This window comes from Brachypodium distachyon, chromosome 1 (genome assembly GCF_000005505.3).
Source record: "Brachypodium distachyon strain Bd21 chromosome 1, Brachypodium_distachyon_v3.0, whole genome shotgun sequence".
NCBI lineage: Eukaryota > Viridiplantae > Streptophyta > Magnoliopsida > Poales > Poaceae > Brachypodium > Brachypodium distachyon.
In genome coordinates this window covers 29,378,202-29,390,455 of record NC_016131.3, presented here as the reverse complement: position 1 = coordinate 29,390,455, position 12,254 = coordinate 29,378,202, and the positions used below count along the sequence as shown (strand labels likewise).

General features: G+C 45.0%; 2 protein-coding genes and 1 long non-coding RNA gene across 5 annotated transcripts; 1 reads left to right on the top strand and 2 right to left on the bottom strand.

Annotated features, from left to right (window-relative positions):
• Positions 1-1,186: 1,186 nt before the first annotated feature.
• On the top strand, positions 1,187-5,325 carry LOC100835307 (E3 ubiquitin-protein ligase Praja-1). Of its 3 annotated transcripts, none has more exons than XM_014897837.2 (6): positions 1,187-1,345; positions 2,464-3,787; positions 3,968-4,036; positions 4,124-4,222; positions 4,410-4,568; positions 5,011-5,325. In XM_014897837.2, exons 2-6 carry the CDS (start codon positions 2,483-2,485, stop codon positions 5,161-5,163), a joined length of 1,785 nt encoding a protein of 594 aa, XP_014753323.1. In that variant the 5' UTR covers positions 1,187-1,345; positions 2,464-2,482; the 3' UTR covers positions 5,164-5,325. The 3 variants fall into 3 exon arrangements, with proteins under 3 accessions (XP_014753323.1, XP_024313090.1, XP_014753324.1); XM_024457322.1 differs by lacking the exon at positions 1,187-1,345 and adding an exon at positions 2,123-2,267; XM_014897838.1 differs by lacking the exon at positions 1,187-1,345 and having other exon boundaries at positions 2,483-3,787; positions 3,986-4,036.
• LOC112269876 lies at positions 5,188-6,330 on the bottom strand. Its single transcript, XR_002962099.1, has 2 exons — positions 6,161-6,330; positions 5,188-6,033 (listed from the first exon to the last, which is right to left on the bottom strand). It is a non-coding gene; the product is annotated as an uncharacterized LOC112269876 (long non-coding RNA).
• Positions 6,331-9,206: 2,876 nt separating this feature from the next.
• Positions 9,207-12,254, bottom strand: LOC100834997 (peroxidase 16). Its single transcript, XM_003563429.4, has 4 exons — positions 11,648-12,254; positions 11,356-11,547; positions 10,135-10,300; positions 9,207-9,997 (listed from the first exon to the last, which is right to left on the bottom strand). The coding sequence occupies exons 1-4, from the start codon at positions 11,909-11,911 to the stop codon at positions 9,582-9,584; spliced, it is 1,038 nt and encodes a 345-aa protein (XP_003563477.2). The 5' UTR covers positions 11,912-12,254; the 3' UTR covers positions 9,207-9,581.

Genomic DNA, 12,254 nt, shown 5'->3' with positions numbered 1-12,254 from the left:
AGACATCATGCTCTTGATTTTGTTTGTGTACGCAGTTGTGAGATAACAACGTCCTGGTGTTTTTGTTTCGGAGTGCATGATTCACCGTGATTCTCGGAGAACCGTACGCGCGCCCTTACTCCGGTGCGACCAGTCGCGCCATAGCACAGTCCCTTAAGCTCACTGGTGCAGACAAAGGTCCAATAGGAATATTATTTGCAACATCTGTTTTTCTCCTTCCGATCCTAAATTATTGCCGTTGTCAGTACAAATTTAAACTAAAATAACGGTAACAATTTAGAATCGGGAGGAGTATTATATTGAAGGAGTAATGTACATCGCAATCGAAATTGCCCGCTGCCAGTGTCTCTCTTTTGTTGCCTCTGCCAAATTTGATCCACAGACAATGATGTATGAACGGATTTACAATGGATGCAAGACCCCTAAAAGAAGGGAAAATGATGGATAGACATGCATAGCTAACACCACTTTGTCATGAAATTTCGAAAGACATTTCTGATGCTGAAACTAACAAAAATATGTATTACTTGTGTTCCAATATTTTTTGTGTGTGTGAAAATGACACAAATCTATTATAGAGGTTCGCCACAAGTACAAAGCAACTCAAATATAATATTTTGGATCGACACTCAAATATAATATTAAATGTCTGACGCCGCCAGAACAAGACGATGATGAGTGACGCAACTCTTGTCAGTTTTGTTAATTTATTTTAGATATTTTCATTCATGGCTGGTTTATCCGATCTCCGAATCACTAAATTGCACATAAAAAAATTGGAAAAAAATAGATGATCCCACACTCCCACGGGTTCGCCATCCAACGAGGACTGCTTCCCCCGTGTCCTTTTGGCTTTTGTTTCAAAAAGATCACGCACACACAAAACGTGTTCAAAGGTTAGTAATTTTCTTAAAACGCTTCTGGTTAACCGTTGATTTCTTTCTGCACAAAACCCGCGGCGGCAGCCCGTGTTCCGTGTGCGTTCCCTGCGACGCGGTCAGGCTAAGCCGCCGGCGAGCACGCTCCCCGGGTTCTCGTGCTCCATGAGCCCGTGACGGGTGGACCGGCGGGCCGCGACGCGTGCGCGGCGCGAATCCCAGTCAGCCGCGCCACGTGGTGGCGACGGCGGGGCTCCGTTTAGCTGCATCGGCCCCCATGAACCCGACCCGCTAACGCGCTAGTTTTGCTAAATAAATCGCCTCGGATCTGACCAAATCTTCTCTGTCCGCACGCCGTCGTCCCCTCTCCCCTTCCGGCTTCCGTTCGGTTCGCGAGGAAAGGAGAGGAGAAGAAAACGAGGAGGAAAAGGTGGCCGCTGCGCCGCCGCCGCCGCCGCTTCGAGGAGGTACGAAATGGATGGACGCGCCGCGTGCCTTTGATTTGATTAGATAGGGCAGAAGCACAGGGAGACGCTGTTCTCGTTGATCGTTTCTTTGTGAGGATTTTTATTCGGGGTTGAGAAGGTCGTTTTGGTGTTTTTTCAATCTGCGGTTGATTCCCCTTTCTCTGTTGGCCTGTGGTTCATTTGGATTCCGGATTTGGTTTGTTTCGGTGTCGATTTTTTTTTTTGTTCTTCGTCTTCAGTTAGGAGTCTGCCTGGTGTATGTTTCCATATATTCTGTAGTATGATCGTTTTGATTCGATATAAGTCCAATAATCCATGCGTGTGTGTGAGCTGAGAGGAGGGATTCTGGAATTTTTTTTGGGCACGATTCTCTCGAAATGTTTCAGAAGGCAGAATAGATGGTGTTGTCAGATGTTTTCTGATTTTTATGTGATTGTGTAACCTGCAAACTTTTCTTTGTTGGTGGAAATCGATTGGCAGTTATTATTCTTTTGTTTCTGTAGCTTCAAAGAAATCACACCATTTGGGATACTAGATAGATAGACGAATGATGTTTGCACATGTTGTAGTCATCGATGACCCCAGTTTTTTTTATATGGTGCGTGGTCCCGAAACTGCCTTTTCTTCCAAGCAGGAAATTCTGCATCATTGTATCTCGACGTAAACTGTTGATCAAGACATGTCATTCGTCTGGTAGTTTCAATTGGTTGGATAATAAGGAACGAAATGATAGCAGTATAGCGCAGAGCCACAGACGGTCTCATTTTGTCCCCCCTTTTAAGGAAAATCTATTTAGTACATTTTAGGATATATTTTCTGCATTTGGTTTGCTTCAGCTTCAAAGGAACGAGAGAAATGCAGCCGTTGAGCTTGTAGCACTATTTAGCTTCCTTGGAGTGAAGTTGAATGTTCTTAACTAACAGTAGGTGCAAAGATCGATTATTTGATGATATTGGAGATTGGTACCATTACATGATTCAAATATTCTTGCCTGAACTGTTATCATTTCTAGATAAGCGCTTACATTCTTTGATGTTCTCTTTCCTATTGTTTGCGACAACATTAACAAAGTAGTTATTTCTTGTTAGTTTCTAACTTTCGGAAAATTCTGGTTGCAGAATTGTAGCAAAAGTTGCTATGGAGGAGGACTCTGGTAGATCCACCACAGCAGTTGGTGTTCTGAGAAGAAGTTCTGGCGTCTCCTTGAGAAATCAAAGCAATGAGGAGAGGCCACACCAGTATGACAATAAGCCAGGAAACACCGCAAAGCTTAACCCCACGAAAGCCAGATGGGCTGACAATAAGGACAAGCCGAGAAATTTGCGTGACCCGTTTCATTCAGCAGGCTCTAAGGCTATATCTGCAAGCTCTTCAAAAGCTCCTGTCAGAAAGAATTATGAGGAAAAGCTAAGACGCCCCTTTTTGGTAGATTTAAACAAGGCTGAAAGCAGTAACAGAAGAACTGATGCCAATCGTCTGCAGAGTAGCAAGAAAGCTGTTGTTGAGGATGATGGGCATCCATATGTTCAGCAGATTGAGTCAGAAGATTCATTATCCACATCAACCACTGGCGATCAGCCAACAGAGCTAGATCCTGAAGTCTTAGATTCTTCTGTTTCTTCAGGGAATTCTCCACATGCAGTTGATTCTGTAGTCAGAAATACTGCACTGAGGACTAAATCACGTAGGCAGAAGGATAAAGAGGAATTCAGTTTGTGTAGACCTCAAACTGCATCTACTTCTGTTCATCAGCCTACTGGACCTCGAAATTCAGCCATTGGTGTGAAAACATCAAATGGGGCTGGTACTGGAGTACAGAGACGCGGCATAAAAAACCTTGGTTGCACATCAATATCTGATGTTTTACCGTCAGGATGTTCTTCATCTAGTTCTGTTCATAGTAAGAGGGCTGAGGCCACGAGAAAGAGGACTTCTGATGGAGAGAGCTCTTCAAGATCAAGGGGCTTAAGTGGGCAGTCTAGTTTAAGTCATTCACCTTCCTTGTATCCTGGCATTAGTGGTCCTAGAGTCAGAACTTTTGAACAATCAGCTTCTCAGCAAACAACTAGGACGAGCAACAGAATTATTCGTGATTCTGCGGATTCAGCAAGAAGTAGACGACCTTTTACACAGCATGCTAGAATGAGGATGCCAGATGAAACAGAGCATGGTGTTTTTGCTCTGCGTGAGACCACTACAAGGGTTCGTCAACAAGATTGGGCGCCATTTTCGTTGGATGAAGTTCCATCACAGAGATCAACAAGGCCTTTCTCAATGCAATTGCCTCATGCAATTTACTCATCAAGTCGTCAAGACTCAAGTAATCGGACAACAAGGAGCAGTTTGAGTTTTCGTCCAGAGGAAAGCTCTCCACAAATGTTTCATGGTCTGCTAGGAGAGGGAGATAGCTACAGACGCATAAACATGGAAGGAGTTGCAGAGGTTATTTAAAAAAAAACTTTGTCTGAGTTGTTGTGGTTTTGTGCTTAGGTTTTATTTTGGATGAAGTTGATCAAACTATTGTAGATTTACAGTGTGCAGTGTTTTTGATTAGGTGCTAGGATGTCTTGACATTAGAAAGAAATAAACAGTTTAGGATTTACAGTACAGTGTTTTTATTAGGTTGCTTGCTGCGTACAGGTGTTGCTAGCGTTGGACAGGATTGAACAAGATGATGAATTGACTTACGAGGTCAGTCCTATCGCTTGGTTTGCACTGTTCTTCTATGTTTTGTTGCCAACCTGTTACTGAAATGTGCTCTGGACAAAATATTGGCAGCAATTGCTGGTGCTGGAAACTAATCTGTTCCTTAGTGGTCTTGGCTTGCATGATCAGCATAGAGATATGAGAATGGATATTGACAACATGTCTTATGAGGTATTGCTTTCACAATATTGATTCTCCCATCATAGTTTGATTAGAGTGGTTCTTTTCTTTGTTAATGAATGAATTGATACTCTAGTCATCATTCAGTTTACCTGTGTTTATTTTTTAAATTGTGTTCTGCTTAACTGGTTCAGACCTTATACGCTGTTGGGTTTTGTCCTACTTCTGTTGTGGTCAGGAATTGTTGCAACTTGAAGACCGGATTGGTTCTGTGAGCACTGCCCTTTCTGAAGAGCAAGTTGCGAAATGTCTCGATCTACATGTGTATAAAGAAGCAAATTCAGTGCTAGAAGTGAACAGAGCTGTACTAGATGATATCAAATGCAGCATATGCCAGGTATATCTATTGCACAAGCATGCTACCGTTTCTGTTGCACACTTTTGAAAATGTTGAATACAACTCCTCGCAATTAAGTAAATTGTTCAGTACTCCCTCTGATCCATAAAAAGTGTCGTCCATTTTGTACTAAGTGGACGACACTTTTTATGGATCGGAGGGAGTAGTGTTTTATTGGTGAAGTTGAGAATACCATGTTTTATTTAAAAAGAAAGAATACAACATGATGTTATGTCACAACCGCTGGTGTGCTCATCCCTTCTTTTTTTGTACTATATTTATGTCTTTCCGGCCCTCTAATTTCTGCAAGTTGCTTTATTTTAAATTATCCCCATCCATGTAGCCATTAGTTCTCATATCACGAGTAACTATTTTTGGACACAGGGTTTGTTATTATTTTGTGCTACTTGTGTATCTCGTTGACATTGACTGGGTGTTGCAGGAGGAATACATTGAGGATGAAGAAGTTGGTAGGATGAAGTGTGAGCATCAGTACCACGTGTGCTGCATTAAGGAATGGCTAAGACAGAAGAACTGGTGTCCGATATGCAAAGCTTCAGCACTATGTTCAGACATGGACAAGGCGGACACATGAACTTAGGTTGTTTGTGCTTGCAAATAGTATGAATTCGTGATGAAACAATGTTAGACTTTGTGTAGACGCTGGCTCAGTCGACTCCAACTTGTGAATATGATGAACTGTTACTCGCTTGGAAATCCCTGTAAATTTTTACAATATCTGGTTCTCTTCCTACTACTACAACACTTCACTAGACATCAGATAAAACAAAAAATGATTTGTTAAATACAAATTCTGCTTGATTGGACTACTGTCACAGTAATACAAATTTTACTTTAATCCGATTTTAATCAAAATCCGTTCGGTTGCTTTGCTGCCGCATTTATGTATGATGGAAAGATAGAGAATATCTATCGGTACTGAAAATGTGATATGTACAAGTGGTAAATGTGATATGTTTGAAGCTCCTGTCAGTACAGCTGAAATATAGAACCTGATAATAGTGACGGGTGGAATCTGAATCGTCAGGGCAAGGAGGATTGAAGCTCCTGTCGCTGTGGTTTCAGCCTTTCAGAGTTTCAGTTTCATGAAGAGAATTCCCCTGTGAATTCTTCTCCCAACCTCTGAAAAAAGATTCTGAAGTAACACTTTTGCAGTTCAATTATTCCGACAGTATATATATACTCATATCATTCTGTATGAGTATGATGATAGCAAGGCCGCAGGGGCCTGTGTTTCTGAAGATAGTGGTTCTGTTGCCTTAAGGTGTAACTTGGTAGCTGTCCCTCTTCACGTCAATTTATCTGATGAAGTTGTGCTCAATGTCTGTTTCATTACTGATGATGAGGCTGAACACACCTCAGTCGTTCTAGAATACCCTGAAGAAGAGAAGGTCTGCCGTCACGGTTCTTCTGAGTTGCAGGTGAAGGTTGCCTGGACTGCCACCTTTACAAAACCAACGAGTAATGAGATTTTCGAAAGGCGGTATGCTGCACCCTCAAATCCGTTCAAGATCTATTAAGCCGAACATGTATATAGAAAATATGGTGGTGCTCCGTGCTCTCTTTTTTACCTTTGTTTTGGTGTTCATTTTCGTTGGAACTCTGATGTGATTTTTGATAGCATGGTAGCTTCTCCCCGAGTGCCTGGATAGATATTTTGAAGTTTTAGAAGTTCTGAACTCATGTCGCCCTGAAACAATTATAATTATCATTACTAAAAAAAGATATGTTATAGTGTGTGTAGATGCAAAGATTTTGGCACTGTCATCTGTACACTGAAAAAGACAAATAGCAGTACTTATCTTCTGAATATTTAAAAGTCTACCTGTTTTTTCATCAGCGTCAACTGTTCACCTTTTCGTTTAGATTATATATATGCTGATCTTCAGTTTGCAATTGTGCATCTCAATAGATTAACATTCCTTCATTCTCTTGGTAGACCAGCCTAAATAAATGCCAGAATTTAGAGCTATCACTCAAACCGTTTTTTGGAGACTTTGTATCATCCTTGTCTTCCTCTCTCATAATAACGAAATAAATGGACACCACTCTACTCTGACAGATAACATCATAAAAATTCAGTGATCATATTTCCTTAGGACAAGGAACAGTTCAAGCCATAGTTTTATATCAGCTTAATTTATGGCGCATGCACTTTCAGATTGTTCGTACCTAGAGAATCTGTGTCCGTCATTCAATAAGAAATAGAGGTATGTGGAACTGCAATGCATTTTTGTAGGAACTGGACCAACTTTGTCGGACCTTAATTAGTACACAACCTGACGCCATTACTTCATAATGGTCACCCTCACATGGGAGGATTCGCAATGTTTTATGATGCTCTATGCAGAAGTCATTTTGCATTACTTAGACACACATGTCATTGGAGTAAAAATGTTTATTATGGAATTTTGAATTGTGATCAAAACCATTTCTTTTGTCATGTGCTTTCGCTACTAAGACTGAGCTTTTATTTTTTCCTCGAACATGCGTCCAATTGCATGTCATTTTGTATTAGAAGAAAACATCCAGATAACAGGAGACCCGCAGCTGAAACCAAAAACAGGAAGCAAAACCAAACCTAGGCTAGCAAAAAGGAAAAAGAAGCACGCTCCTAACTTAGCTTAAAACAGTAATATTCGAGTTTATGGACAGGAATAGATGGGGACAAACTCAACAAGCAGTATGATAGTGCCTTGCTTGTACCTTTGTGCAGAAAGACAAGATATGATCAAATTCATTAACCGTGCATGTCACCTGTTGCAGCAGCAATGTTTGGGTTAGTTCTTGGAGATGCTTTAGGGGGTCCATAAGGTACGAACGTACATGACAATTCTTCATTTTTGTTGCATCAATTCATGCATGCATTTCCACTTAAAAAATAAAGTCATGCATGCATTAGATTGATGAATAGGGTAAGCACAGCACAAGTGGCTTTCAGATGAATTTGGCAATGATAGGTGAAAGGAAAGGCAACAGGGACAAGGACACTATTATGTTGAGCTAGCCCAGAAATGATATCCATGCTATATTTGTCAAATTTCCGCAAGTGAAGATCATGTTTGCTTTGGTAGGAATTGGCGTTATGAATAGATTAGACGAAGTTTAGAGAAAGTGGTATGTAAAACCGAAATGACAGGAAGAAACACAATACATAACTTCTCTGACAGTCCAACCGTAAGTATACAGGTGTGCAATCTGTCCAGTTTTCTGTCTGTGTATGCAGCTCTGTTCCCACTTTTGCTGCCCAACATGTAGTAATTTTAACTGAGCTCCTGCGGCTTGATAAATAGTTGCTTTCATAATTTACCACTTTATCATCCATTCTTTTTTCCTCCCATCAGTGAGTTAACTTAGTTGGAAAAATAGCAGAGACTTACCAGTTAAGACAGCTATTTTTTTTTCTTAAGAAAGCGACAGCGCATTTGCGCAGCACTAAAATCCGATTGCAATCCAAAATTATGCCAGTGACTTGATTAATATGTAGACCTTGAAAAGCAGCGTGTCTGGCAGGCAATTGGAGGCATCATATACTTGTCACCTACTTTTCATTTTTTTACCTATTCTGTGAGGTTTGAGGCCGAGTTTTCCTTATAAACCAAGCCAAACTTCGTATTCCTTTTCCATTTTCTCTCTATATCTGACATTCAGGAACACCCTGCCTTCTAATGAGGTTCATCAACAAAATTACTGTACCCTGACCAGTGACCACTGGCGAGGTTCGTAAAAAAAATCACTTTTCTTGTGTGCATTTGTGGTTTCATGTCTTCATTATTTCACCAGGGACCAACATAAAAATCAGCATGTCAAATATAGACAGCTAAGCTATTATAGAGCAGAGAGCTGCTTTGATTGCACAATGAAGATTAAGAAATTTAGATGATGTGAAAGAATTGAAGGTTACCTGAATTTCTAAAAGAATCATTCAACGGAACAGGACCTAAGAATGTCCTATGATTAGGACATGACAAATCATTCAACGGAACAGGACCTAAGAATTTCTAAAAGAATCATTCAACGGAACAGGAAAATAGCTGAGGTATAAAAAATTTTTATGGGGAGCTGAGGTATAAATGAAGGGCCGATAGGAAAGTGAGATTTGTGCAACTTTTCTTTTCTGTCATCGATTTGATTGTTCAGACTTGCAAGCTGCAGTGCAAATTCAGAGCAAGCCAGGTGGTTGGAGAAACTGCAAAATCGGTTCTTCTTTCCTTTATGATTATGAAGGGACCGGACAATTTCAGTGGTTTATGGCCGGCAAGCTCTGTGGTGTTACAGAATCACATTCCAGACACTTTCTTATTGAGTGTGAGCCGGTGTTCTCTCGCTTTTCCATGGCCATCTAATTTTCATTTCTTATCCAGGTGAGACTAAACTTTGTTAAAACAGGAAGCTTATCATCTCTGTAGTTGGAGTAGAAATAGACATCATATCGATTGTTCCCTCATGTCAACCGAAGGTGTGCTTGGCTGTTAGTTTGACTGAAAATTTCACATGTTTTTCTGGCTGGTGTTCAACTCACCTTGGACCAAGCATGTTGAATCCTCTGGCGCCAGTCTGGATCCACCACAAGGCAACAGAATACATACAGTGGACAGATTCAACACCATACACATCTACTCTTACATGGATATTCTTCTTCAAAAAATAACTTCATATGGGATATACTTGCTTCTTAACCGGACCAAGTGTAAGATTTACATGGATGTAACCTGTAAGTGTTTGTTCCTATCGATCCATCACATGGTACTGGTAGGCCCTAAGGTATTGATGGCGCCTGTACGATTATTACACGGTGAAGAGAAAGAATCGGGCGCGAACGAATTCGCTGCGATGAATGAATGCACTGGTGGGAAGCATGTGGGGGGCCGGAGCAAGGCAAGGCAACGGAGAAGAAGAAGAAGATGAGGAGAGACACACAATTGACCGATTTACCCTCTCTCTACTGAATGTACGTACGTCCTCTATCCTGGCATCAGCAATGGCAATAGATCAGTTGACCTTGGTGCAGACCCGGCGGATCTCGCCGTCGGAGGATCCGGACTTGACCCCGACGCGGCCGAGCTTGGCCATGGCGGCGGCGAAGGCGTCGAAGAAGGCGGTCTGGTTGGCGGCGAAGTGGTTGACGGTGGGCCTGGACCGGCGGTCGGCGAAGAGCGCCTGGTCCGAGGCCAGCAGGCCCTTCTGCTGCTGCAGCGTCTGGTAGTAGCCGTTGTCGAACTTCATGGGCGTCACGGCGTCCAGCATCGCCACCGCGGCCGGGCTGTACTTGTTCAGCGGGCACGTCCCGCGCAGCTGCCGCAGGAAGTAGAGGTTCATCGCCGGGTTGCTCCGCGGCGCCGCCCCCTTGAACGGGTACAGCCGCCGCACGAAGTTTGCGCAGTGCGCCACGCCCATCGTGTGCGCCCCTGAAAAATGCGTACGTGCACCAAAACAAGTTGTAATCAGGCCCAGACGGAATGTTTTTGGCGTGATGTTGCCGGGGACTAGTAGAGATCTGGACCGAACGGGCTTCTGGGCCGAGAGACGTTTTAGGTACTCCTACCTGAGAGCGCGATCATGTCGGTCTGGGTGAGGCCGTTGGCGGCGAAGAGCTTGTTGAGCTGGTCCAGCCCGAAGCCGGCGCCCGGGAGGCTGTGCTTCACGGCGGCGCGCGTCCCGACCTTGCCGTCCAGCCGCCCCAGCTCCACCTGGTAGTACGGCCCTCCCGCCTGCACGCACAAGCACCCACCAAAAGAACAAAACAAAATTCAAAATCCTGAAAATAATGCACAATCACATGAATTTACATCACGGTTTGCGATCGAGGAACCGGGCACGCACACACACGGGACACGGCCAACTTGCGCGACCCAATAATTGATGGGGGATTCCGTAGCTCTACCGCTACCATGTACCATGCCCCTGTCTTGCCCACAGGGGCTGCACGCGGTTCATTGAAGAGCCGTGTAATACTACTGCCAGTACTCCTACGCACTCCGGGGGGAACTGAAGCCGGCTGGCCGGGCAAGGACAGTGCAGTGGTAATAACTCTCGCTCCCGTCTCACGCTCGGCTCCAACTGCGCCAATGGCCTTTGTGGGCAGCGGAAGGCTGCTATGAGTAGTAAATACGGCAGCTAAGCGGAATCCCGACCGGCTGGCCCCGTACATGGACCACGCCCGGCCATCTCCAAAAATTTAGCGCCAAAAGATGCGAACTTTCTGGTATTAGGTTCTTGCTCAAAACAAGCAAAGCGAAGGACGGAGAATGTCGCCGACTTGCCTAAGAAATGATTACGAACTTGCTGGAATAAGAGATGTCTCTCTTGTTAACTGCCTGCCTCGGTGCCGTATTTAACTGGTCGACGACTCCGCAGTAATAATACTACGATTAGTTGTTTGTTGAGCGGTGACGCTTTTACGTGTTCCCGGCACAGGGCGAGGCATAATTGCGCCACAGGCTCTCACAGCTCAGGTCGTGAAGAGCGAGCGTGGGCTCGTCGTGCCGGACGGCTGCGCAGAACTGGACAAGGCCAGTGTGCGCACACACGCCGTGGGTCGTGGGACTTGTCAACTCGGCGCCCCCATCATCATAGCTGTCGCTCCACGGGCAGGTCTAGAGCAGAGCAGAACTAGAAAACCGGCTCAAAAACTTAATACGGAGTACTACTACTATTAGAGACTAAAAACCGCACTAACTAAGGTTTTAGACGCGTCGCCGTCAAGCAACCAGAAGCAGCTAGAGCACTACTCGAACGGCTCTTCCGCGGCTAAGGCAAAGTGTACCTGGGAGACGACGTCGCGGGCGGCGAGGGCGAGGATGTCGGCGCAGGAGACCTTGTTGGAGCACCGCGCGTCGGCGTCGACGGCGGCCTTGGCACGCGTGATGAGGTCCAGCGCGTCGGGCGACAGCGTCGTGTCCGGCCCCGCGCTGTGCTCGTCCCCCGGCCCCGAGATCAGCACCGACGCGTCGCACCCCTGCAAACAAACTCATCGATTCAATTCAAAACCGATTGTAAAAACGAGTAAAAATTGCAGCACGGAAGCTTGAGCTGGGGTTTTTTCGATCTATGCGTACCCTGACGAAGCAGTCGTGGAAGAAGAGGCGGAGCGTGCCGGGCGCGGCGTTGAAGGTCTCCTGGAGCTTCTGGGTGACGGCGCCGCGGACGAGCGTCTCCACGTTGGGGCACGTCGACGCGTAGTAGCTCTGGCTCAGCTGCTGCGCCCCGGCGCACGCCGCCGCCGTCGCCAGCAGCACCACCACGCCGAGCACGACCGCGGCCAGCATGCTCTGGCTCTGGCTCTGCCGCCGCCACCGCAACTCCAGCCCCCTCGACCTCATATTGCGAGCAACCTAGCTAGCTAGAATGACAACGGGAGCTCACTCTCTTCGACTCAGCCTTAATTAGCTCTCGCTAATTAACTCCTCTCTCTCTCTGCAGCTTAATTGCTCGCTCGCCGGCCGGCCGCTGCTCTCGCTCTGTTTTTCTTTCTCTCTCTCTTTCTCTGTGTGTAGCTAACACTCGGCGTGCCTTAAGTGAGGAGAGAGGAAAGGGAGCGCGCGCTTGCTTATATAGATGGGGGAAATGAAACGAGCTCGCCGGGAAGGAGAGACTCTAGACTCTAGAGAGATGGGACTGCTGCTGTGTGTTGCTAGTTGCGACGATGTGGACGGGGGAGAATAT